We start from the raw sequence: 26524 nt of genomic DNA on the forward strand, positions 1-26524 counted from the left end.
AATTAAGAAATTAAAATCATGCTCATGGTATACATTTAATGTATGGATTGTATTTTTGATCTATTGTAATGAAATAGCAGATAAATTAAGTATCACGTCATTGACCTATTTACACAATATTGTAAGGGATAGTTCACCCAAAAATCATTTACTCACCCTCATGTCGTTCCAAACCTGTATGAGTTTCTTTCTTATGTTGAACATAAAAGAAGATATTTTGAAGAATGCTGGTGATCAAACAGTTGATGGTCCCCATTGAATTCCACAGTATTTCTTTCCCTACTATGGAAGTCAATGGGGACCATCAACTGTTTGGTTCTTCAAAATATCTTCTTTTGTGTTCAACATAAGAAAGAAACTCATACAGGTTTGGAACGACATGAGGGTGAGTAAATGATGACAAAATTTTCATTTTGGGTGAACTATTCCTTTAAATGCCAAATTGTACTAAAAAGTGCAAAGCAAACCCAAACACACCATGTAGTTTGTATCCCGCCTGGGTTAGTCTGTCAGCCACTTTCATTGTGGACTGGGGGCACAATGAGAGCAGACCAGGGTCAGAGGAGGTCCACCTCACTGAACAGGAAGTGAAATTATCAAACTGCACCCCCTTTTGGTCAAACACAGACAACTGCAACATCGCATCCCTAGTGCTGGACACAGATAACTGAGAGAGAGAGAGGAATGACATGAAAGAATATGATAATGTGATATTTAATTACATCAGAGTAATTCTAGGAGAAGAAAGGAAGTCCAAACACTGAAAGAGATAAAGCATGACCTCGCTGAATAAATAATGATAGAATCATGCTTAACCTATCTCACTACAGGAGGCATGCAGGAAAAATGCTTCAAATATAGCAGGAAAGCAATAAACTATTGATTTGGTGCTGTATAATCATGAGAATGAAACTGTGAACCTAGTTAATGTGTGAATGAATCTTTGAACATAAGCTGGCAGAGATATCAGTCACACTTAGATGAAAATGGGACAGGAATAGTCCTTTGCCATCCATCAGTTCATGACCATAATGGTCACGTTATGTCAGATTTATGTTCAGTTTTTTTTCTTTGTTTGAAAGAAAATACTTTTATTCAGCATGGTGAATAAAAAATACTGTCATGCTTAGGTTGATCAAAAAAGACAGTAAGCACAGTAAAAACTTTTATAGTGTTACAAGATAAAACTTTCTATTTATCAAAGAATCCTGAAAATATGTATCATGGTTTTCACAAAAATATTAAGCTGAACAACTGTTTTCAGCATTTATAATAATAATAATATTAATAATAATAAAAAATGTTTCTTGAGCACCAAATCAGCCTATTAGAATGAATTCTGAAGGATCATGTGACACTGAAGACTGGAGCAATAATGTTGAAAATTCAGCTTTGCAATCACGTGGAATAAATTAATTTTAAAAATATATTAAAATAGAATAGAGTTATATTAAATTGTAATAATATTTTATAATATTACTATTTTTACTGTATTTAATCAAGTAAATACAAAGGGTGTATGTATACATAATGAGAAAAATATATATAAATTAAAAATAATATTTTTATATGTTATAAAACATTATTAATTTAACATATGGTTTGTAAAAATGTGTGTAAATGAGTTAGCACACAATTACTGGCATTCTGCCTGTGTGTAATTATTCTTTCCATTTTGTGCGTGTGTTTTGCCTTTGCCTAATGATTTGCTTCATTAAATCGGTAAATCTAATTTTTGCCTCTCTATCAGTGTGCTGTGACGAAAAAAGAAACATTTATGACCAAAAATCTAAGTTTTCTTCATGACTCATTGGTGAACTTCAAGTTCAATTAGAGATATGATGTGATGTTTCATTCTCAGAGATGGTTTTAGTATATTAGAGACGGTATATTGATTGTGAGGGTTTGACATTGATCAAAGACTTGGTTTCTAGAGCATCTATGTCAGGAGAGGAAAAGCCCTCACACAACCCTAACACACACACATACACACTGAGGGCCCATGCATGCGGTTACTATGGAAACTGCCATAACACTTCACCCTGCATATCACACATAATTGCATGGCAAATGAGAGCAGCGGAAAGAGGGAAGTAGAGAGACGGAGGTCTGGTGTGGGTGTAGGGATGAAACAGAAAGAAAGAGAAACACCTGGAGGGTGAGAAAATGAAAAAATGGAAAGAAAAAAGAGAGGTCTGAGCAGGTGAAGGGAAAAGAGGAAAATGAGTGAATCATAAACGAGTTTATGAGAGGACATAACAGCAGGAGGGGGCAAAAAGGGAAAGAGAGAGGACAGAGTGGGCATTACTCACCAGTCCACAGGGGTAGTGATGCTGAGTGCAGGAATAGTGAACGGATGAAGGTGAGGACAAGGAGGAGAGAAGGGAGAGAGACAGACTAGCGGGGACGCCACACACCACCTGAACTCTGCTCTCCTCCACTGCGGGAATCTCGTTTAATGGACCTGGAGTATTACCACACCTGAAGACCAACCACTGCATAAACACACACATATGAAAAACATATATGACTGCAAGGCTACAGCACTTCACCCACTCAAAGCATGAAGAGCTTATGCAGCAGAGAAATTTCAAATTCTGAATTAATTCTGTCTTACTTCTGTAATATAAAGAATATGTGGTTCGATTAAAATTTGTCCATACAAAACCACAAAATGTCCATCATATTATGGTTGATAAAAAAAAAAAAAAACTTTCAAAAATACATGTCTGTAATTTTTGTAAACTTTTCTTTTATACATAAACTCTAAGTTTTCAAAGTTTGGAGTCAGTCAGATTTTTTATATATATTTGAAAAGAGTCTTTTATGCTCCCTAGGCTGCATTTATTTGATCAAACATTTTTAAAAATTAATAAACATTAATTGATAATAAATTAATAATAACAGTAATTAATAAGTAATTAAGTAAGTAATTAATGTTTTCTCGGTAACACTTTACAATAAGGTGTCATTTATTAACATTAGTTAATGTATTAACTAACATGAACCAACAATGAACAATGCATTTATTACACTATTTATTATTCTTTGTTAATGTTAGTTAATGAAAATATAGTTGTTCATTGTTTATTCATGTTAGTTCACAGTGCATTAACTAATGTTAACAAACACAATTTGTGATTTTAATAATGCATTAGTAAATGATGAAATTAACATTAACTAAGATTAATAAATGCTGTAGAAGTATTGTTCATTCTTAGTTCATGTTTACTAATGTTGTTAACTAATGTTAACTAATGAACCTTATTGTAAAGTGTTACCGTTTTCTCTTTTAATATATTTAATATATTTATTCCTGTGATAGCAAAGCTGTGTCACACGATTTTTGAGCAGCTCAAGATACATTTCTTATTTTATATCAATGTTGAAACCAGTTGTGCTGTTTAATATTTCTGTGGAAAGCATTTATGGGAATAATATACATATTATATAATACACACACACACACAAACATATGTATATATATATGTGTGTGTGTGTGTGTGTGTGTGTGTTGTTGTTGTAACATTGTAAAAGTCTTAACTGTCACTTTTGATCAACTTAATGCATCATTGCTGAATAAAAGATTTTAAAAAATGAACAACTCCAAACTTATGATCAGTAGTGTAAATATTTATTAAATATAATGAATAATAATAATAATAAATAAAATCTATTATTATTAATAAGAACACTTACATGAGTTTAGTGTAATAATGCAGTACATATGACTGAGTCACATTGCAGTAGAGGACATTTCAAACCTGTTCTCCCACGGCGGTGCACATGACTTGATATGCATATCGAGGTGGCCTTGCTTCGGTCGGACTCAACGCCTCCACAGTAACACCCCCCTGCGGCTGCTCCTCGACATCACTAAAGAAACGTAAGGGAGCCGAGGGCCAGGGCTGAGGACCCTCCTCGAATATTACCACACGAGATGAGCCCACCGAGAGAAGAACCTCAGACACAAGAGACTGAGTGAAAGAAGGAGAGAACAATGTCACTGAGAGGCTAAATGGAGTACAAAGCTCACTATAATGTCCTTGTTAAAGTTGTTGCTGTCTTTCATTAGCGTCTGACTGACAAAAGCAAAGCACTGATCCATCACATTGTCCTGTTAAACTCCCATGAGTGTGCTTGGCAGCGTTTGCCCTGGACCAGAGCGCTCCGCTGCTCTCTATGTCCCTGACATGCTACAGAGTCATACATCAGTGATCAGGAGCGCTCAGTTTCACATTAATCTTCTGCTACTCCCAAACAGTTCATTATCTTAATAAATAGCCACCATGGGGCTGATAAATCACCCTTTATACAGACATGACACTTACCACAAATCATACGCACACACATACAGTTGTGCACAGACACACACACGCAGAGAAACAGCATACTTTGAGAGGGCTGTAGGCCACCAGTGTTTTCGTCTCACTGATGTTGCATCCCTCTGTTTCCACTGTGAAGGTAACAACAGCATGACCCCATGAAAGAGCCTCCATGCGGACCCCTCCACAGAATCCAGCACCTGGAGACACAGATCCTAAGAGCAATAAGGAGGTAGAAATGTAGAAACAGAAAGGGAATATTCATGTGGTTCATACTATGGTTAAGGAAAAGCATAATGATTTAAGAAAAGATAAACTTATAATATAACATTAGCTTAATTCAAGATACATTCCCCAAAAACACAATATCATGCAATTTTGCTTTTTGAGTAAACATTCTTCTTATCATTTGTATTATTTTCTCACATTATTATTATTATTATTACTACTACTACTACATGTTTAGATACTTTAGTGGAAAAGAATATAAAAAATACTACTTGTCTTTAATTGCCAGAGTATTTACAGTGTTATTACTCAAAACTAAAACTTAAAATCACTTTAATAAAAAACACTTTAAAAATTTTTTTTTAAATAAAATGTAAAAAATATAAGATTAAAACCTTAAACTTAAAAAAAATTAAAACAAAATTCTAAATGACTTATGGGAAAGTAACTGAAATGTTACAATTTTTAAGTTGAAGTACTAAAATTATCAAAATTAAAACTGAAAAAAATTAAATAGAAAATTAAAGATGAAAACTAATAAAAATGACAAAAGCGTGCAACAAAATTACTAAATTTAAAATAAAAAATTAAAACAAATTAAAATATTAATAAATACTATAATACTTTATAAATACTTTTTTTGTGCTTTTATTTGGTTCATTTTAGGTCAGACAGAAAGTAAATATAGTAATATACTATAAATAATATAGATATACACATATCTACATATTGTCACGGTGCACACAGTGGGGAGGAACGAGGAACATGGAGATGTGGAAAAACTCAAAATACAGTCTTTAATGAAATCCAAAAGGGCAAGACAAGGCAGGGCTGAGACACACAGGAACACAAGGAACGTAACGAGTAGACCAGACGAAAAGGAACTAAACAGGCAGGAACTAAATACACAGGATAATTAAAACACACACAGCTGAACAGAATCATAATCAAACTTAACAAGCACAGGAAAATGACCAAATAAGGAAACTCAGGAACAAATACGGGGAAAACAAAACCAAAACAGACCATAACTGTGATATTACTCCCCCCTCCCGGAAGGTGCGTCCCGCGCCGTAACAGGGGGGGTGGGGCCCTGGAGGCTGGTGCAGGACAGGGACAAGAGGAACACCTCCAGGGCAGAACAGACAGTACTGGGCACCATTGCGGATCAGGGAGCTCAGGAGGCCATGGCGGAGCAAGGAGCTCTGGAGGCCATGGCAGGTGGTCTTTGTGGCCATGGCCTTGGTCCCCTCAGCCCGGCCACTACAGCTGGAACCCTACTACCCCCCCAAAAAACAGAGTTCCCCACAGGAACAGGAGCCCTTCACAGGCTAGGCTCGGAAGCTGAGGTCCTTACTGGGCATGACGGAAGCACAACAGCCCTCATTGAGCTGGACGTGGAGTCAGGGGCCCTCACAGGGTAAACTCAGGAACCGCTTCCATTTCAGCAACAGGAGAAGCAGGCGGCTTGGGAATGGCCTCCGCGGCCATAACTAGAAGAGCCACCTGCCCCAGATGAGTCTCCATGGACAAGACAAGACCGACAATAAATAAATAAATTAAATTAAATTAAGATACAGTTGTGTCCTTAAAATATTTCAGAAAAGGGCTCTTTCAAAAAAAGTTTAGGAAAAACCCCATTGGCGATAAGGAGGGGGAGCTGCTGACTTCCAATTCATAAGAATAAGTCGCCTAGCCAATAGAGTTGCAAAGGCTACACTATCAGCCTGTAATATGTTTAATTGAACAGATTCTGGCAAAATGCCAAGCAATGCTGTTACAGGGTTGGGGTCTATCGGTAAAGAAAAAATAACAGAAAAACATGTAAAGACTTTCCTCCAAAAATCAGACAGTTTTGGACAAGACCAAAAAGAATGCAATAATGTAGCTGGGTCAGTTGTGCAGCGAAGGCAGGTTGGGTCAAAATCAGGGAATATTTTGTTTAATTATAGTTCTAGACCAATGGACTCTGTGCACCACCTTAAATTGAATGAGAGTGTGTCTAGCATTTATAGATGATGAGTGAATACAGGCAAGAATTATATTTTCCTCAAACGTCAAATTCAATTCCTCCTCCCAGAGTGCCTTCAATGGACGCATTGAGGGGGACTGTTTTGTGTTAATTATAGTATAAATTTTAGAAATTACCCCTTTCAAAGATGTATACAGGCCTAATATATCATCAAGTATATGGGCAAAAAGGGAAAGTTAGAAAACTGCTTACGAATAAAGTTCCTTATCTGAAAGTATCTAAATAGCTGGGTAAGTCAAATTTTCCTCTTAGTTGTGTAAAGGATGCAAAGTTGCTATCAATGTGTTGCTGACCGACTGTAGCTAAGCCATGTTCCCTCCAGGTGTTAAAGCCCCATCCATCAAAGAGAGTGGAAATGAAATATTGCAAAAAAACAGTGCCATAGTACAAGGGTCTTTAAGGTCTAACGCTAAATGGAGTTGAGACCAAATCCTTAATGAATGCTTAAAAACTGGGTTTTATTTTTTTAATACAATTAGTATACTTAAAGGGGGCTGCACTTAGAAAGGATGTTAAAGTTGCTGGAGTACAAGAGGCAGCGTCCATCAGTACCCACTGAGACTCCTTTAATTGCAAATCCTGCTGCACCCAACATAACAGATTCCTAATATTCGCTGCCCAATAATAGGTTTGAAAATTTGGCAGAGCTAGGCCACCCAAACACTTTGATTTCATAAGATGACCTTAATTACCGTAATTAATTTTGACTTATTACATATGAAAGAAGAAATATTTCACTGCAAAACTGTAAAAAAAGATTTTGGAATAAATATAAACATTTAGGATTCATTTTGATAACATTCACCCTTCCTATCAAAGATAGAGGGATACATTTCCAGGATACGAAGAAAGACTTAACGTGATTATGGAGAGGACTAATGTTTTCACTGAACAGGTCAGAGTAGCCTATTTACGGGTCACCTGAAATAGATTTCTGACAACCTTAAACTGAAAATCTGAATATGAAATTTGAAGGGAAGATGAGTTCAATGAGAACAGTTCACTTTTACAAAAATTTAGTTTGTATCCTGAGAAACTACTAAATGTATCTAAAATAGAAAGAATTGGAGGAATTGGAGTAAGAGGGTTAAATAGAAAAAGAAGAAGGTCATCTGCATATAAAGAAACCCGCACTGCACCTGCACGGGTGATACCACAAACCTGTGCACTGGAACGTAGGGCAATTGCAAGAGGTTCAATAGCTAGGGCAAATAACAATGGGGAAAGGGGACAACCCTGTCTTGTGCCCCGATGTAGTTAGAAATAATCTCAAAAGTCATTATTAGTGCGTACAGAAGCCTTAGGGGTCGCATATAAAATTTTAATCCAATAGATAAATATGGGGCCAAACACAAATTTTCCTAAGACCTGTAAAAGATAGTTCCATTCAACACGATCAAATGCCTTTTCTGCATCAAGTGATAGTAAGTGATAGTGTCTAATGTTAGAAAAAGAATATCTATCCTGAATAAAGCCAGTTTGATCAGGTGAAATTATTTGACCCACAGAATTTTCTAAACGGATAGATAAAAGTTTGGCTAAGATCTTATAGTCACAATTTAACAGAGAAATAGGACGATATGAACCACATTCTAATGGATTATATTCTTTCTTCTGGAGCAGTGAAATCGTCGCTTGATATAGACTTGCAGGCAAACAACCATTCTGAAGACTTTCTGAAAATAACAAAAGTAAAATTGGGTTTAGCAAATTAGAAAAGTCTTTATAAAATTCCGATGGAAATCCATCAGGCCCTGGGACCTAACCAGATTTCATAGACGCTATAGATTCCTTAATTTCTTTAGTTTGACTGTTTTCTTCTAAAGGGTCACGAGACAACTTATTAATAGTTGGAAATTCAATTCTATTAAGAAAAGTGTTCATTGCGAAAGCATCTGGTGGGGATTCTGAGGAATACAAATGAACATAAAATTGCTTGAATTCAGAATTTACTTCTTTATAGTTTATAGTGATGGCTCCTGATTGTAATCTTAGCTGTGGAATCATACGTGACGCTTCAGCCTCACGACTCTGCCGGGAAAGCAATTTACCTGTCCTATCACTTTGCTCATAAACCCTATGCTGAGCACGCAGAATAAATTTTTCAGACAAATATGTCATATTCTGATAATATGTCATATTCTGCCTGTAAGAACTGACGATCTTAAAACATTTTAAGGAGAGGGGTCCGAGGCATACTGGCTATCAATAAGCGCTATGGAGCTAGATATTTCTTTAAGACATCTTTTCTTCTCTTGATTTTTATGGGATGAATAAGAAATTATTAGACCACGTAAATAACATTTCAAGCATTCCCAAATAGTAGAGTATGACATGCCTAGCGTAGTACTGACTTCCATAAAACTTGATATGTTGGAAGTGATAAATTCAATGGAATCCTTTTCGTATAAGAGACCTAGATTAAAATGCCACTGACAGTATTTAGGTGGATGATGTGGAATCTGATTCCACCTGATTCTAATTTAATTGGTGCATGATCAGAAATCACAATACTTTGGTAAAACCAATCCTAAAAAGGAAATAATTGATGCGAGAATACGTCTGGTGAACATGCGAAAAAAATGAATACTTCCTTTCAGAGGGATGCAAGTGCCAGAATGCATCACATATACCATACTTTTGCATAAATGTGTGGATAACTGAGGTACATTTTGAAAGAGCTATGATCTTTTTGGAAGCTCTGTGAAGAACAGGAGGCATGACACAATTAAAATCCCCAGCCAAAATAAGTGGGTGTGAATATATATTAGGAATACAAGATAGAAAAGAAGAAATAAAATTAGGATCATCATAATTGGGAGCATAAACATTTGGAAGAGTCAAAGGCGTCAAGAAAAGTATTCCTGATACAATAAAGTATCTTCCTTTATGATCTACAATACTATAGGCTACAAATGGGACAGATTTATGCACTAAAATTGCACAGTCTCTAGATTTAGAATGAAATAATGAATGGAAAACCTGTCCCACCCAATCCCTTTTTAATCTAAAGTGGTCAACAGAATGAAGATGTGTTTCTTGCAAAAACCAAACGCGGGGCGTGGTTCAGCGAGGTCTGCAGCGGGAGAGAGAGAAAGGAGACGAGCGGTGCGTAAGTGGGTCAAGTGCAATTGATAACACCTGTGTCTTGTTTCAGTAATTGGCATGGAGGGACCGGATAAAGCCACCAGAACGGGAGGCTGGAGAGAGAGAAGGACTGGGAACTCGAGGTGGACAGAGAGACTGGTGCTAGAGGAAGAGAAGATACGCGAATCTGATATTCTGAGTTATTTGTTAAAACGTTTGGGAGTGCAGTGAGCGCCCCGCCTTGTTTTGTTGTTGTGAAAGAGCACCGAATTAAAAGCCCTACGAGTTCCAGTCACGCCGACCCTGTCTTTTCCCTTCCACCCTTGAACCACATCACACTGGTGCCGAAACCCGGGAGGAAGGAAAAAGGAACGCCGCCGCCGCCATGCAGTCCCCGCCGACATCGCCATTTGCGGAGGTTATCCAGTCACTCGCGGGACTCCACCAGGAACACCATCAGGCAGCAGGAAGACCGCGAGTTGTTCCGGAGCTGGATTGACCGGGAGGTTCGGGCCACTCGTTCTCCATCTGCCTTAGCCCCGCCCCCCTCACGTACCTCTCAACAAAATGGGTCCCCAGGACGACCCGGAGGCATTCTTGGACCTGTTTGAGAGGTCGGCTGAGGCATCTGGGTGGCCTCCTGTGGACTGGCCAGTGCGGCTCATCCCTCTGCTGTCGGGAGAAGCCCAGGTCACCGCACAACAACTGCCGGTTCAGAACCTCCTGGTCTACGAAGACCTGAAACACGCCATCCTCCAGCACCGCCAGCGCTTCCGGTCCCTGGATCTTGGGGACAGTGGCCGACCCTTCGTGATGGCACAACAGCTCCGGGACGCCTGCCGCAGATGGCTGATGGCCGATGGAAGCGACGTCGAGGAGGTAATCGATAACGTAAGAGCCGCATGGTTAGGGTGCGGTGTGTACACGGGGACGTGGTGAACTGCCCCCTAGTGTTGGTGGCTATTCAATTTCAGAGACAAAAGCATAGGATAGAGGTGGCAATTAGCCCGCACCTCAGACATCCGCTGATTTTGGGAACAAATTGGCCAGGGTTTGATGTATTATTGGGGCATTTATGTGCGGATGTCTCCTGGGGCCATGGGAAGCGGGGAAGGGGGGCGGTCGCGCAGGTGGGAGAAGCTGAGCCGGGACCAATGGGAGCTGAGACAGGGGAACGGAGTGCTGTTGTGAGGAGAAACCTCACAGAGTGTGATGATTTTCCCCTGGAACAGTCCCAGGATGATTCGCTCAAACACGCCTTTGATAAGGTCCGTGCCATCGACAGACAGCCTCTCCAGCAGACGCGATCGCTCTCCTATCCTTATTTTGCTATTTTAAAAGATCGGTTGTATCGAGTGACCCAGGACACTCAGTCAAAACAAGATACAACGCAGTTATTAGTACCAAAGAGCCGTCGGGAAATGCTTTTCCAGGCGGCTCATTGCAATCTGATGGCCGGGCATTTGGGACAAACTGCAACACTGAATCGTCTAATGACCTGATTTTTCTGGCCGGGCATTCATGAGAACGTGCGCAGGTGGTGTGCGTCTTGTCGTGAATGTCAGCTGGTGAACCCACCGGCCACCCCAAAAGCACCATTGTGCCCGCTCCCTCTGATGCAGGTCCCCTTCGAACGAATTGGCATGGACCTCATCGGGCCATTAGAACGATCTGCATGTGGGCATCGCTTTGCCTTAGTCCTGGTGGATTATGCAATGCGATATCCAGAAGCAGTGGCGCTCCGCAGCATCTCCGCGAAAAGTGTGGCGGACGCATTGTTTAATTTAATCTCCCGGGTGGGAATCCCGAAAGAGATTCTCACCGATCAGGGCACGGCGTTTATGTCACGGACCCTCCGCGAGCTTTACGAGTTATTGGGCATTAAATCGATTCGCACCAGCGTCTACCACCCACAAACAGACGGTCTGGTCGAACGGTTTAATCGCACGTTGAAAACCATGATTCGAAAGTTCGTTCACGAGGACGCCAAAAATTGGGACAAATGGCTGGAACCCCTTTTGTTTGCCATGCGCGAGGTTCCCCAAACCTCCACGGGGTTTTCCCCCTTTGAGCTTCTCTACGGACGACAGCCCCGTGGGGTTTTGGACGTCCTAAGAGAAACTTGGGAGGACGGACCTTCGACCGGTAAGAACGAAATTCAGTATGTACTGGACCTGAGAACAAAACTCCACACTTTGGGGCGGCTCTCTATGGAGAATTTGTTACAGGCTCAGGACAGACAAAGCCGGCTTTATAACAGGGGAACCAGATTACGCAAATTTGCACCGGGAGAGAAAGTGCTTGTATTGCTCCCAACTTCTAGCTCCAAATTACTCGCCAAGTGGCAAGGACCCTTTGAGGTCACACGACGAGTTGGGGATCTCAATTATGAGGTGGTATGCCCCCTTAAAAAATGGAGCGAGGCGGAGTCAGTGATGTTGGCGATGGTGGTGAGTGGAGAGGAAGATCTCGGGCCAGAAGTGAAACCTAAAACCCAATCTCTCGCTCTGGCCCCAGCAGGGGATCACCTCTCACCCTCCCAGCTCACTGACGTGGCCAAGTTGCAGGCGGAGTTCGCCAATGTGTTCTCACCCCTGCCTGGTCGCACAGACCTCATTCAGCACCACATTGAGACCGAGCCCGGTGTGGTAGTGCGCAGCCGGCCGTATCGTTTACCTGAACACAAAAAAAAGGTAGTTCAGGCTGAATTAGAAGCGATGCTGGATATGGGAGTAATAGAGGAATCCAACAGTGACTGGGCGAGCCCGATAGTTTTAGTGCCTAAAACGGACGGCTCGGTCCGGTTCTGTGTAGACTACCGGAAGGTGAATGCTGTGTCGAAATTCGATGCATATCCAATGCCGCGGGTTGACGAGTTGCTTGATCGGCTAGGCTCGGCTCGTTTTTATTCGACACTGGATTTAACGAAAGGATATTGGCAGATCCCCTTGACTCCGATATCCAAAGAAAAAACAGCCTTCACAACGCCGTTTGGATTACACCAATTTGTTACGCTTCCTTTCGGCTTGTTCGGGGCTCCCGCCACCTTTCAGCGGCTCATGGACCGAATACTCCGACCACATGCTGCATATGCCGCTGCCTATTTAGATGACATTATCATCTACAGCAACGACTGGCAGCGTCATATGCAGCATTTACGGTCCGTTCTGAGATCGCTGAGAGGGGCGGGGCTGACGGCCAACCCGAGGAAGTGTGCGGTTGGGCGTGTGGAGGTCAGGTATCTGGGTTTCCACTTGGGTCACGGGCAGGTGCGTCCCCAAATTGATAAGACCGCAGCGGTTGCGACCTGTCCGAGACCCAAGACCAAAAAGGAGGTGAGGCAGTTCCTGGGGCTGGCGGGATATTATAGGAGATTTGTGCCCAAGTATTCGGACCTCACCAGCCCGCTGACTGACCTCACTAAAAAGGAAGCACCAGATCCGGTCCAGTGGACGGAGCAGTGCCAGCAGGCTTTCACCCAGATAAAGGCTGCTCTGTGTGGCGGGCCGCTCCTACACTCTCCTGACTTTTCTCTCCCTTTTTTGTTGCAGACTGACGCATCGGACAGGGGGCTTGGAGCAGTCCTGTCCCAGGAGGTAGAGGGTGAGGAACGACCGGTGATGTACATCAGTCGTAAGCTCTCGAAGAGAGAGACGATGTACAGCACCATAGAAAAGGAATGTTTGGCGATAAGGTGGGCGGTCCTCACCCTCCGCTATTATCTCCTGGGGCGGGAATTCACTCTCTGTTCGGACCACGCCCCCCTGCAGTGGCTCCACCGCATGAAGGATACCAACGTGCGGATCACCCGTTGGTATCTGGCATTACAGCCCTTTAAATTCAAGGTGGTCCACAGGCCGGGGCCGCAGATGGCTGTAGCCGACTTCCTCTCCAGAAATGGGGGCTGCAGGCCGGAGGGCTCCCCGGCCTGAGTCGGGCGGTGTAAGTGGGTCAAGTGCAATTGATAACACCTGTGTCTTGTTTCAGTAATTGGCATGGAGGGACCGGATAAAGCCACCAGAACGGGAGGCTGGAGAGAGAGAAGGACTGGGAACTCGAGGTGGACAGAGAGACTGGTGCTAGAGGAAGAGAAGATACGTGGATCTGATATTCTGAGTTATTTGTTAAAACGTTTGGGAGCGCAGTGAGCGCCCCGCCTTGTTTTGTTGTTGTGAAAGAGCACCGAATTAAAAGCCCTACGAGTTCCAGTCACGCCGACCCTGTCTTTTCCCTTCCACCCTTGAACCACATCACAGTCTGCCTTTAAGCCCTTCAGATGGTTTAAGACTCGGTTGCGCTTAACAAAATTATTGACAGCCTTACAATTCCAGCTGACATATCTCAAAGAGTTTGCCACGTGAGAGTGTTTAATGAAAGAGACATCATATTTAGGGATTGAATGAGAACAAAACAAAATAAACTAACAAAAAAAAAAAAACTTGAAAACAAAGAAAAGATGCCCAAATGGAAACATAACGTACACAAAAATGCATCCATGTGTAAAAGACAGCCTAAAATGAACACTGTGAAGAATGAATGAACTTAGAAATGAACTCAGCTTTGAAACAGAATCCCAAACCTTCCCTCCTTACCACTAAATCATGTTACAACCAAAACAGGAAACTGACATTTTAAACATTGTTATAAAAAAGCGGGGGAAAGAGTTTTTAACTCTACATTATTCTCAACTATTCATTTTTACTATTGCACCACTGCAAGAACTCCCGAGAAGATTAATTAACTTTAACTCGATATGACAAAGCGGGTAGGGCCTAGTATATACTGAATCCTATAACAGGCTTATAACCAGTTAATAAGAACAATAGTCTTTCTTTTTTTTTTTCAGTTATATAGGCCAATGTTTGAAAGTCAGGCAGCTATTTAAACCAGCTGAACTTTCAGTTACCTCAGCCAAACAACTTGTGTCCAGTTTTCTTAAAGGGTCGTAATGTGCCGTTTTACATAGTCCATCGCTTCAGCTGGTGTGCTCAACACTGTCATGTGTGATTCAAATTCTGACCCCCACCAGATTACTACTCCCCTAGTATTGGTAGGTTTAGGGTTAGGTGTGGGGGAGGGGGTTAGGATTAGGCAATCAGGTAGCGATTTCAACGAGAGGGAGTAATAATTTGGCAGGGGTCGAAAATGGGCACCGACTGTGGCCTCCTTACGGAACAAGATTAGACTTCTCAGCCCATATTTTACATCAGATCTGGACTTTAGCAGTCGTTACACGTCATAATATGCTGCCCTCTCTTTTGCGATCTCGGGAGGGAAATCGGGAAAATGTAGACAGTTCTGTCTTTGAATTTGAGCTGTTTGGCTTAAATGGCCCTCCGTGGGTTGCGCTGCCAGCATGCGATGGGCTCGGGCAAGAAGTGGGGGTTCACGGAGGCTGAATATTTCTTGCAGTGCTTCTGCAACAAATTTTGAGGGCTGTGTGCCCTCCATACCCTCGGGAATAAAGACAAGATGCAAATTGCTTCTGCGAGAGCAACATTCCAGATATGTGCACTTAGCTTGAAGAGCAGCAATCTCGTTCTGTAAGGAGGCCACGGTCGGTTCAAGTACCTGCAGACTAGTCGTCCACTCTGATGTCGCATTTTCCAGGCTAGTCATTCTTTCCTCGTGCGCTTTCACTTCTGAAGCTACCGCCGTTAGCGAATTGTGCACCTCTTCTCGCAAGGATGATATTTCTTTTCGAAACTCGGCTGCATGCGCGTCAAACTTCTGGTGAATTCCAGCTTCCAAAGACTTAATCGCTGCCATCAGGGCCGTAACCACCATAGACATTGAGGGGGACAAGTCCCCCCCAATAATTAGAAATTGCCAAATGTCCCCCTTGAAATCCTTGCACTGATCTGCTGTTCTCAATTACGCAGCGCTCTTGTTAGGATGACAAAAAAAAGCTTTAAAAGTAACATTTTCAGTCTGCTCTGCCTCAGCAGGCTAACAGCGCTCGTCAATGTCAAAATAATTGAACTGGCCAATCAAATCAAAGTAGGCGGGGTTTAGCGTTCACAGATGCTGAGCGTGCCGCGAAGATTGAAAACATTGAAAGAGAGTGAAGTAAGATGGAAGCTGCAATTCATTTATTCAGTGAAGCAAACTACTCAAATTTTTTTCTCAAATATGCCCATTTTGACAGAGAGAGAGAGAGGGAGAGAGTGAGAGAGAGAGAGAGATAAAATGTGCGTGTGTTAATTATCTGCATCTGGTCTGTCCCTACAAACAATGAAACTGTGAATTTAGTCCTACTTCAAAAACACGTCGTTGCAGAGAAATGTAATGTAGCAATTCAGTATGGAAACTATTTTATTACAATAAAAGTCGCGGGGTAGTTTTGAGAAGTTTCTGTGTGCGAGTAATAATGTCTGTCCGTCAATTAAAGCATATATATATATAATTGGTCCCCCTACTAATGACGGAAGGCAAAAAAAATAAAAATAAAAATAAAATAAAAAAGAGGTAACATTCAGAATACATCTCAGTTGGTAATTTCTGATATTGGTGGAATTGTTATTCTGGTGGAAGAAATGCAATCTCTGTTGTGAATATAAGCTAAAGTTTTCCTAGCAACATTTGCTGGGATTCACATTTCTGCAGTCCAAGTGCTGGTTTCACGTGCCGGACAGCTGTGCAAGTTATCGGTATATAAATCCTCTGTCAAACACAAACACGCATACACTCCATCAACTTGATGTTTACGGGCTAATGTACTAACCGGATTACACAGAGAGAGCGTGTATTGATTTTCCCAGTGCTTTAAATTAAAGCAGGAGAAATGAACTAATTAATCCTATTTTAATTTGTGCGAGCAGTGGAGAGGAAGTCCTAAACAAGGGAGGGGGGCAGAGAGAGAAAGAGAGCGGGGAGGGGGTCTCTGTGTGAGACTGAGAGTAGATCACTTATCCCTCATGTTCAATATGCCCTGAGGTAAACAATTAGAGCAGGCAGATGAATGAAAGTGCCATCAGAGAAACAGAATATTGAAGGAACCAGTGGAGTGTAAATGGATTGAGTAAGTACAATGGCAGCGATGGAGAGAGGGTGAAGATGCTGCACCTGACATGTGTGTGAAGATGCCAGCAGGTTCAGTGTGGACGTGTAGAGAGAGCTGAGAGCAGTCTGTGACTAACACAAGATTTCTGTCCTCCGATAGAGACTCTCCGCATTGAAGATTGTGAGTCTTGGAAAACAAGTTTGAATTCTGAGAGCAAGTGTTTGGTGGGTCCTGAATGCCCCAGAGAGCAAAGGGAATGTCTATCCTGTCCCCCACACGACAATCGCCTGTCTGGGGAATCAGCTGCAACTGGGCAGGCCTCACAGCCATCACCTGTACACACACAGTGAAAGAACCATATGAGAATTTATAGCCTTTATATAAACATGTGTGATAGTGTGTGCAAATTTTACCTTCCCAACTACTTTATGCAGGATGTTTTTGGAATCTGAAACCTGAATTTCAGCCTGGCCCCTCCTCTTTCCTGCTATGACTACCCCTTTTACCGTAACTGTGGCAATTTCTCTGTCAGACACTTCCCACGTCACAGAGCCACTTCCTCCTTCCACCTGGAAACATAGATTCTATTATAGCAAACGGTCATTATGCTCCAACATATGCAGATAACAATACTCATTTGAACTGCACCTGAATATTGTGCTGGTACAGCTTATTGTGGGGTTGCCATGGAAAAACAATCACAGAGGGCTGTAAAGTAAGAGGCTTGTAGATTTCCACTTCCTGTCGCACTCGGATTGGTGGGATGACAGGCCAATATTCACCATCCTGTTACATAGGGGTTGCCAAAAATAAAATAAAATAAAATAAAATAAAACGGTTTCATTATGGTCAGAAATAATAATACTAATCACAATTATTTAATTCTATTAGGAGCTGTAGTTAGATATTTCTCTTCAGGTTCATATATCTAACAGTACTCTAATGATAGGTAGAAAAAATTAGTTAATGAAAAGAAAATATTTGGTTACACTTTATTTTAAGGTGTCCTTGTTACATATGTTACATGTACTTACTATTATAATAACAATTAATTATGCATAATTACATGCAAGTAACCCCAATCCAAACCCTAACCATTTAGTAAGTACATGTTAATTAATATAACTAATTATAAGGTAATTAAATGTATAATTACACTGTAACAAGGACACTTTAAATAAAGTGTAACCAAATATTTTACAGACAATATTTTCACACATTTATATTATACATATTTTATTTTATAGTATAAATGGGACTTCATCCATTTGGATCCAATGGACGGACAGACAGACTGACAGACACTTTTCTTACACTTTTCTTACGGGGGGAACGAGGAGACGTGGAGATAATACAAAACAAGAGTCTTTAATGATCCAACCAGGGAAACACAGAGCACAAGGTTTGGCGTTAGACACTGAACGAAGCAAACAGAACAGAACAGAGCTTAAGTAAGGGACTAGATAGATAGATGCCTTCAATTTTTAGAAAGAAACCATCATATTTTGGGGGCAACAAAACAGCAAAGTTTGTTTGAAAAAAACATGAAAGTAACTATGGTTGCAAGAATATAACAGAATATGTTACGCACACAAACTGTAGGTAATTATCACATTAAGAAAGCTGAGAAATCCCAAACTGATGTAACCGATGCTAATCAGCTCAATAGCCAGTCAAACCACAAAGCAGCACCACAGCATTCACCGTGAAGATTTGACAAGAAAATTTACGCCTGCCTAAAGGATGATTTCCCTTGGAGGCAGTTAGGAAGGTTTTCCCTCCTATTTTTTTTCCCATTAATCTACTGGATGTTCCTTATAAGTGAGCACGGATCGACAGGAAGTTGGAGACTGAAACTAATGAGTAACGTTTCCCCTGGAGCTCACCTTACAGAACCATAACGCCTGCATGACGACCGGATAAAACTGCCCCCCTCTAAGACGCGTTTCATCTTCTGCCACCTCAGTGTCTCCCACAGATGGAACATGCTGTCTTTCCCTTTTTAAACAATGGGTTTCCCAACACACCCCATGCCTCTCTTTACACTTCACACTGTGTGTGTCCTCATTTCCTGCTTGCTGTCTTATCATACCCCCTCAGGTGGGGCTCCCCTCTAGATCTGCAAACAGCTTGTGCCATTTACTCCAATAAGAATGAACTTCACGTTTGTGAAATAACCTACTGAACCCCTCAAACTGAGCAATGAACTGAACAAAACCCCAGAAGCAGGATACTTGACATGTTATGTTACTGATGACATTGGTATTGTATAATTAAACCCATGGGCCATTTTATATGGTTCTGGCAATACAGTAAACGTCAATATTGAGGTCTATGTGAAAGTATAACTAGCTCACTGACTACAAATATACCATTCGCTAAACTTTATCCTCCATAATGACTGTTGCTTGGTCAGACAATCTTTGCAGAACATCTCCTAGGAATGAACTGGAGATGATGGACTGGAATGATGTGAGACATTTTTAATCTGCCTTTATTCTGTAAATAATTTGTTAAACTATGCAGTAAAGGGATAAAAACTGTGAAGCTAATCCACAGCATGTACTTCTCAAGATTAAAAGAGGCAAAAAACAAAGAATTAATCAAAAGAGACATAAAAGTAAAGACTTTTCAGATTTCAAGTAAATGCTGTTATTTTGAACTTTCTATTCATCAAATCATCCTGACAAAATGTATTACACAAAAATATTAAGCAGCACTTGTATTGATAATAATACTAAATGTTTCTTGAGCACCAAATCAGCATATCAAAATGATTTTGAGTAATGGCTGCTGAAAATCCAGCTTTGCATATGAATACATTACATTTATTAAAGTAGAAAAGGGTTATTTTAATTTGTAAATATATTTCACTATATTACTATTTTGTTGTATTTTTGATCAAACAAATGCAGCCTTGGTAAGCATACGTGACTACTTTCAAAAACATAAAAAAAAATTGTACAGACCTCAAATTTTTTAACAGCAAATTTTGAATGCAGCATTTGTTTGATCAAAAAAAAAAAAGTAATATTGTGAAATATTATTACTAATTAAAAATATATACTGTATACATAAAGCCAAATAATCAGATAATCATAGATGGCAACAGCTGCTAAAATAGGAGTGGTCAATAATGTTTTTGAAGTTTAAGTGAATTGCCACTTGCAAACCATTTTACTTGTTTAATGTGATGTAATTACACGTGAAACATGATGTTATTCTGTAATTTTATCCATAATGAATTGATTGGTTTGAAAAGTGGCTGTTAAATACCAGAATGGAGCCCGACTGAATGTGAGTTTGGTAAAACAATGCCCATATAGCTATTTGACTATTTAATAACTATTCATATAAGTAACATCAGTGGAAATATAAAGTCATTTCAGAAGAAGAACAAGCTATTGCAATCTAAAGAAAGATTTTTTTTTTTAATCAGTTTTTTTCCTGCACCAATTACTTGTCAAATCTTGTGTTACCTCAGAGAAGATGCTATAAAGCGAGACCTGTATTAAAGTCTTCCCTTTCATGATGGTCTGCAGGAGATGGCAGGCAGGATCTGACAAAGACTCGACTGTCACTAACCCCTCAGTCTCCTCCACAACAATCACCACATTCTGCAGAGGGTTAAAGTTCAGACGTTATGCTCCTGTCAAGAGACGCAGTGAAGCAAACAGTGCGTAAACCGATGACTATAAAGCACAACCTGTGACAGGTGAACCACATGGCCCTTGTTGTCATGGATACGAACAGTCAAATAATACTGCCGCCCTGTCTCCAACACCCATCTGTCCTCTTCCTCCTCAATACTCAATGCTGAAACACACAGATAAACATAAACCCTCGTACAGGTGTGTGGTTTAGGATATTTTCTGTGTTATGTGTGCAACTCACTCATGTAGCTGGGCTTCACCACAAACACAGAAGTGCGAGGGAGTTGGGACGTTATTTCAGGGGGCAGATCTGAATCACAACTGAGCTTGGAATCATAACAATACACTCATATATGCCCCACAACATAAAGTTTCAATGAAAAACACAGTTCTGTCGGATACTGTTGTGTGTAACCGTTAGTGCCGCATGACCCGGCTTGAGGGCGGTGACAGTAGCTGTTTCCCACTCAACAGAAATTATGTCAGGATCGTACATTCTGCCCTTGTATCCGTCCACAACCAGACTGTATCCCTCCTCAGACAGAGTGACCTCTACAAACAAACAAGAGAGTGAGCAATTAGATGCAGGTGTTAAAAATGTAGCATATCTCTCCTGACATATGCAATGATGTGTTTATGAGACGGTATATAATCGGTCTAGAGGTGTGAAGCATACGGTTAGGGTGTTAAAGTGTTAACATGCAGTTTAAGGGTCATTACAGTGGCATATTGGTAATCTCGGGTGTGTGCTTATGTGAAGAATGTGTTGAAAAGACTTGTCAAATGAGATTATTGCATTCTGTTGGATTTAAGGGAACGCTCAACACAGCCCAGAGCTTAACCTTTCCATGATCTTTCCAACAATCCCACAGTGCTTGAATAATAAACACCATGCATACATTTTTAACATTTCTCCTGTCAGTGACACAGTGATTTTAATATCAAGTCTGACAAAGCATTATAAATAGAAGTGCTTAAGCACAACATTGGATTTAAATTAGCATGTTGTGATAAAAAGACCAGCATTGCTGGATTTTTTTATGACTGATATAAATGATTTATGCATGTTTAGGTGTCTAGACAACTGATTTTTTAAAATATTGCCACAATAATACCTAAATAATGCTTTTTTGAATTGTTCTTTTGTTGTTTTTTATGCTGTTTTACAGTCTAGATGGTTGAAAATGCATGTAATATATGCACATATAAATATATATATATATATATTATAAAGATACTATTAAGACAACTATAAAGATAACGATAACTATATTAGATAAAGTTATGATGTCTGCTGCAATGTTTACATCGAGTGGATTCTGATTGGCTATCAATGTTTTTTTATCATTTATCAGCTGAAAAAAAAATTGTTCTGAGAGTGATTCCAACAGTAATTTTTCTGTCCTTATCATTATAGTTCTAGTGTGCACTTACCTTTAAAACTTTATAGTTATATTTATCATTATAGTTATCGTCTTTAATGTAAATGGACCTTTCTGACATATGAACGAACCTTCATGAATGGTTGATTAATTATCAAAAAATACATTTATAAAGTTACTTCACCTGTGAATGCTTTTGAGAGACCCATCAAATGACCAATATCAGTAAAAAGAAAAAAAAAAAAACTAGCCAGTCAATTTATTATTGCTCTGTCTCTAGTCCCCACTAGACCTCTTAGCTAGCTTAAAGCTGCCCTTGGTCAAGCATATTCACCATGTTGGTAGATCAGCACTTTTTACTAGTGAACAATGCTGGTCCACAAGCTAAACCAGCACTAAACTAGCATAAACAAGCAGTACATATATATATTTTATTTGTACCAGTTTCTCCTTCTTGCTCTGTTTTCCACAGAGTGTATCTGATGGTGGATCCTTGTAGCAGGTATGTATCTCCCACTGGACTCAGGTGCAGTCTGTCTATCACAAACAAAGTGACACTGGCTGCTTCTACATGCTGAACACCCACCCACACACACACACACACACACACACACATTATAATATATATCATTACCATCATAATATTTGACTGATTAGCAGATAAATGTATATGATAAAATATGGTTTGTTTGAGGTCAGCAATATTTTTTGTGCTTGAGTCTCTTATGCATAACAAGAGTGCATTTATTTGATTAAAAATATAGTAAACACAGTAATATACTGAAATATTTTTACAATTTAAAAGTTATTTCTGTAATATCAAAGCTGAATCTTCAAAAAAAAGTACCAAGGGGGGCACAGGATGACTTAAAATGAAATTATTATTAATAATAAATGTATATAAATATATTATAATTATTTTATAATATTATAACATTTTTACAATTCCAAAAAAATAAATAGTTCGGGGCGTTTGAATATTGATTTGGATTATGGGGGCCTTCAAGTAGAAAAGGTTGAAAGCCAAAGCAGTTATACTGCTTAATATTTTTGTGGAAACGGTGATAAATGTTTTGTTGTTGTTGTTCAGGATTCTTTGATAAATAGAAAGTTAATATATAAAAATAACAGCATTTATTTGGAATATAATTTTTTTGTAATATATGTATTTACTGTCACTGTTGATCAATTTAATGCATCCTTGCTGAAAAAATCTCTTCTTTGCCTTAAAAAATAACTGACACCTGATCAGAAATAACTTGAAAGGTAGTGCATATGGCTGATGTGAATATTTATTTGATGTGATGTGAATGTTTTAACATTCAGATGACCTGCAGAGTATGATTACCTAATATAATAATGTTGAGATATCCAATTTCACTTTGTAGACATCACATTTAAAACTACATATTTTTTTCTAGTATGCTTCCTTAAATTTTTTCAGACAATATAGTATAGATTTTTAGTACTGCCCATTAAATGGTTACTGGCCATTACTTACTTATAAAAAATAATCTGCCAGAATTGTAATATTTAATCATTCTGTTGTGTATACTTTCATACCTTATGTTCAGGGTGTAGAAAAGACACTTTTATAAGTGCTGAGCCACTGTGAATCCCATACAGCAAGACACTCTCCCCCCGCTGACCAGCATCTTCTAGAGACAGGATATGAGGTGGGGGAGTGAACCCTGCATCATTGTGACGCACAAACCTACGATAATCACAGAAAACAAGACATGCTTTATGTTAATGCATTTTTCTTTCTCTCTCCCTCTCTCTTCACTTAAAGACCCTTGTTCACCTCACTGCCTGTATTGCATCAGACTCCTTTGCCAGCCGCCAATTAAATTTCAAGCCAGCCAGACAGCTAAAAGTATTTCCTGTGAATCAGGCCAAGAACAGATCACTGCCATAACCATCTTATTCTCAAAAAATCCATTTAGCAAAACAAACACACAGCATCCCAGAGAAATTTGGGTAATGAAATGTACTGTACCTTCTGAGTCAAACGCCCGGACCGATAACTGCAGGGGAGGGTCGTCGGTAAAAAGCTGTCGAACAGTTGTGACAACCTGAATACTTTCAATCTGATTAATGATGACATCGCAGCGCAGAATGTGACCGGTCACTAAAACGGGAATGGGGGAAGTCACACTTTTGAACACTCATGTTCTGTTTAGAAACCCAATGGTAACATCATTTTCAACAGAACATAAGGATTAGAACACCCCAAAATTTAATTTTTTGTCATCATTTATTAACCCTCATGTCATTCCAAACATGTACACAGGGAACACAAAAGAAGATATTTGAAAGAATTTTGAGATATCGTTTCCCATTGACTTCCATTGAGTTTTTTACCAATACAATGCAAGTCATGGGAACTGAAAATGTTTGGTTACCAACATCCTTCAACATAACTTCTTATATGTTTCACTGAAGAGAGAAAGGCGCTCATATTTTGGACGACATGAGAGTGAGTAAATAATGACAGATTTTTCGTTTTTTGGGTGGACTATCCCTTTAATAGATAAACAAGAACAATCGTAATGAGATTTAAATGGTGTGCACTGCATTTTCATTCAAGCAGTCAGTGAAGCAAAGAGCGAGCTGGCTGACTGCATTGAGCATTTATTTGTTAATTAAAATGATGGTTAATTTCATATGGAAAATAGTATCATGATTCATGGATGTCATCTGAATTGCCCATGAAAAAATAACCCATACTGCTGTAATGGTGCCGTATGTCCTTCTGTAGCATGTCTATATATTACTGTCCCCTCCTCTCGCTCACCAGGGTCTTGTGCCTGGACCACAGTATGGAGAGGGACAGCCTGGGGGGAGGACAGAGCTGACACCAAGCACTGCTGACTGCAGCAGGAGAGCGGCAGCAGAGCCGGAGGGCTGAGTGCGGAGAGTGGATATAGCCTGACAGTCTCAGGCTTAGAGGACACCCTAAAGTCAGGCAGACAGCAATAGAGTCAGGCACATGATCACAAGACAAGCACTGTATAGTCTATATTATTTGTTTCATACTTTTCTGCTATGCAATTCAGGCATGTGTTTGTTTTTTATAGACTTCTGAAATGTAAAGAATAATGTAAAGAGTTAAAATAAGAACGTCTCCCACTGAATGATTCTTGACATAATAATGAAAACTGAAGTTTATGTAAGGAGTCACTTTGTATGAAGAAAATAAGCATAATTACCTCAAATTAAAATAATTAAAAAAAAAAAAAACTCACTAGCCTTACTAATATTGTTAACTCACAGCAATGGAATATGGGAAAGAGGCCATAAATAATACACTTCAAAATTTTGGGGTCAGTATGATTTTTTTTTTACACTTCTATTCAGCAAGGATGCATTGGTATGATGAAACATGATAGTAAAAACTTTTAGACTGTTACAAAATCATTTTATTTCAAATAAATGCTGTTCTCGTAATCTTTCTATTTATCAAAGAATCCTGAAATAATCGTACCACAGTTTCCAGTTTCTGATGAAAATGTAATTTGGCCATCAAAGGAACACATTATATTTTACAATATATTTAAAGGGTTACTCCACTCCAAAATGAACATTTTGTCATTAATCACTTACCCCCACGTCATTCCAAACCCGTAAAAGCTTAGTTCATCTTCGGAACACAATTTAAGATATTTGGGATGAAAACCTGGAGGTTGACAGTGTTAATTGTTTGGCAGTCAATGGGACAGTCACAAGCCTCCTGGTTTTCATCCAAAATATCTTAAATTGTTTTCCGAAGAAGAAAAAAAAGCTTTTAAGGGTTTGGAATAACATGGTGGTAAGTATAGAAGCATATGTGTAGCTAAATGGGTCATTCCGTGTCAAATCAACCAAATTTCAGAAACTTCCCCAGCTCAAATTTTTGATTTTGCTAATATTTTTTCTGAAGAAAGATAAGCATTTACAGTGATGAAAGCCAATATTAAACGTCATGGATGAATATTTACTGAGTAATCCGCTTTTTTGTAGAGGGGGGTCAAAATGGCAATTTTCACCTGAGATTCAGAGCCAAATTGCAGGGGGGTAAGAATGACTTCAGAAAGATGGCAGCATCATAATGTTACTTTTACACATTGATTGGTAGGTCTGTCAGTAAAATCTGTTGACTTTAGCAATCATTGTTGCATTATGTGCCAATGGTGACTGTTCAAAAATGGGGAAAGAGCACTTTTCAAGTTTTTTCTCCAAAGTTTGCAGGCCTGTAACTCAAGAAGTATTAAATATATCTTAATGCCCTTTTAGATTTTGTATCTTAACAAACTTTTCTTTTGGCTTCTTAATTTTTAAGGCCCTATAAGGCTTGGCTCCAGAGATATTGGGATCTCAATATATCATTAAATTGCACACATTTTCAGTGGTCAAAAACCAAATGTGGGTCAATTTGCAAAAATATGAATGTCTGAAGAACAAATAATGTTGAAACTGGAGATGTATCTCATTTCCTTCTGCCAAAACAACTGCATTGAACATACCTGTCTGAATGCCATACATATTCGTTTTCCCAAGTTTGCGTGCCTATAACTCAAGAAGTATTAAAGATATCGCAATTTTAGATTCTAGTTCTTAATAAACTTTTCTTTTGGAATCTTCATTTTCAAGGCCTTACATCATTCAGTCCCAAAGATAGGGGGGTCTCAATGAGGCTCCAGACTGTTGAATATTACCCATTTTCAGCGCATGAAAACCAAAAGTTGGTCACTTTGTATACAGCTGATACTTATTAGGTAACAAGGTAACAACATGCTAACTTCATGCTAATTATGTTAGTTACATTATTATAA

General features: G+C 39.5%; 1 protein-coding gene across 1 annotated transcript in view; it reads right to left on the bottom strand.

Annotated features, from left to right (window-relative positions):
* The window catches only part of LOC131522256 (nuclear pore membrane glycoprotein 210-like), a 44653-nt gene that overhangs the window by 16455 nt on the left and 1674 nt on the right, over nucleotides 1–26524 (bottom strand). The window contains exons 2-17 of the mRNA XM_058747631.1: nucleotides 24508–24668; nucleotides 23710–23841; nucleotides 23515–23593; nucleotides 23274–23424; nucleotides 22152–22284; nucleotides 20731–20880; nucleotides 20570–20638; nucleotides 20382–20491; nucleotides 20155–20292; nucleotides 17324–17461; nucleotides 17089–17244; nucleotides 16738–17008; nucleotides 4395–4540; nucleotides 3765–3977; nucleotides 2313–2495; nucleotides 478–667 (exon numbers count right to left, since the gene is read on the bottom strand). Coding sequence (XP_058603614.1) covers nucleotides 478–667; nucleotides 2313–2495; nucleotides 3765–3977; nucleotides 4395–4540; nucleotides 16738–17008; nucleotides 17089–17244; nucleotides 17324–17461; nucleotides 20155–20292; nucleotides 20382–20491; nucleotides 20570–20638; nucleotides 20731–20880; nucleotides 22152–22284; nucleotides 23274–23424; nucleotides 23515–23593; nucleotides 23710–23841; nucleotides 24508–24668 — 2420 coding nt within the window. The remainder of the gene's footprint in view (nucleotides 1–477; nucleotides 668–2312; nucleotides 2496–3764; nucleotides 3978–4394; nucleotides 4541–16737; nucleotides 17009–17088; nucleotides 17245–17323; nucleotides 17462–20154; nucleotides 20293–20381; nucleotides 20492–20569; nucleotides 20639–20730; nucleotides 20881–22151; nucleotides 22285–23273; nucleotides 23425–23514; nucleotides 23594–23709; nucleotides 23842–24507; nucleotides 24669–26524) is intronic.

The sequence above is a fragment of the Onychostoma macrolepis genome, chromosome 16, assembly GCF_012432095.1.
Source record: "Onychostoma macrolepis isolate SWU-2019 chromosome 16, ASM1243209v1, whole genome shotgun sequence".
NCBI lineage: Eukaryota > Metazoa > Chordata > Actinopteri > Cypriniformes > Cyprinidae > Onychostoma > Onychostoma macrolepis.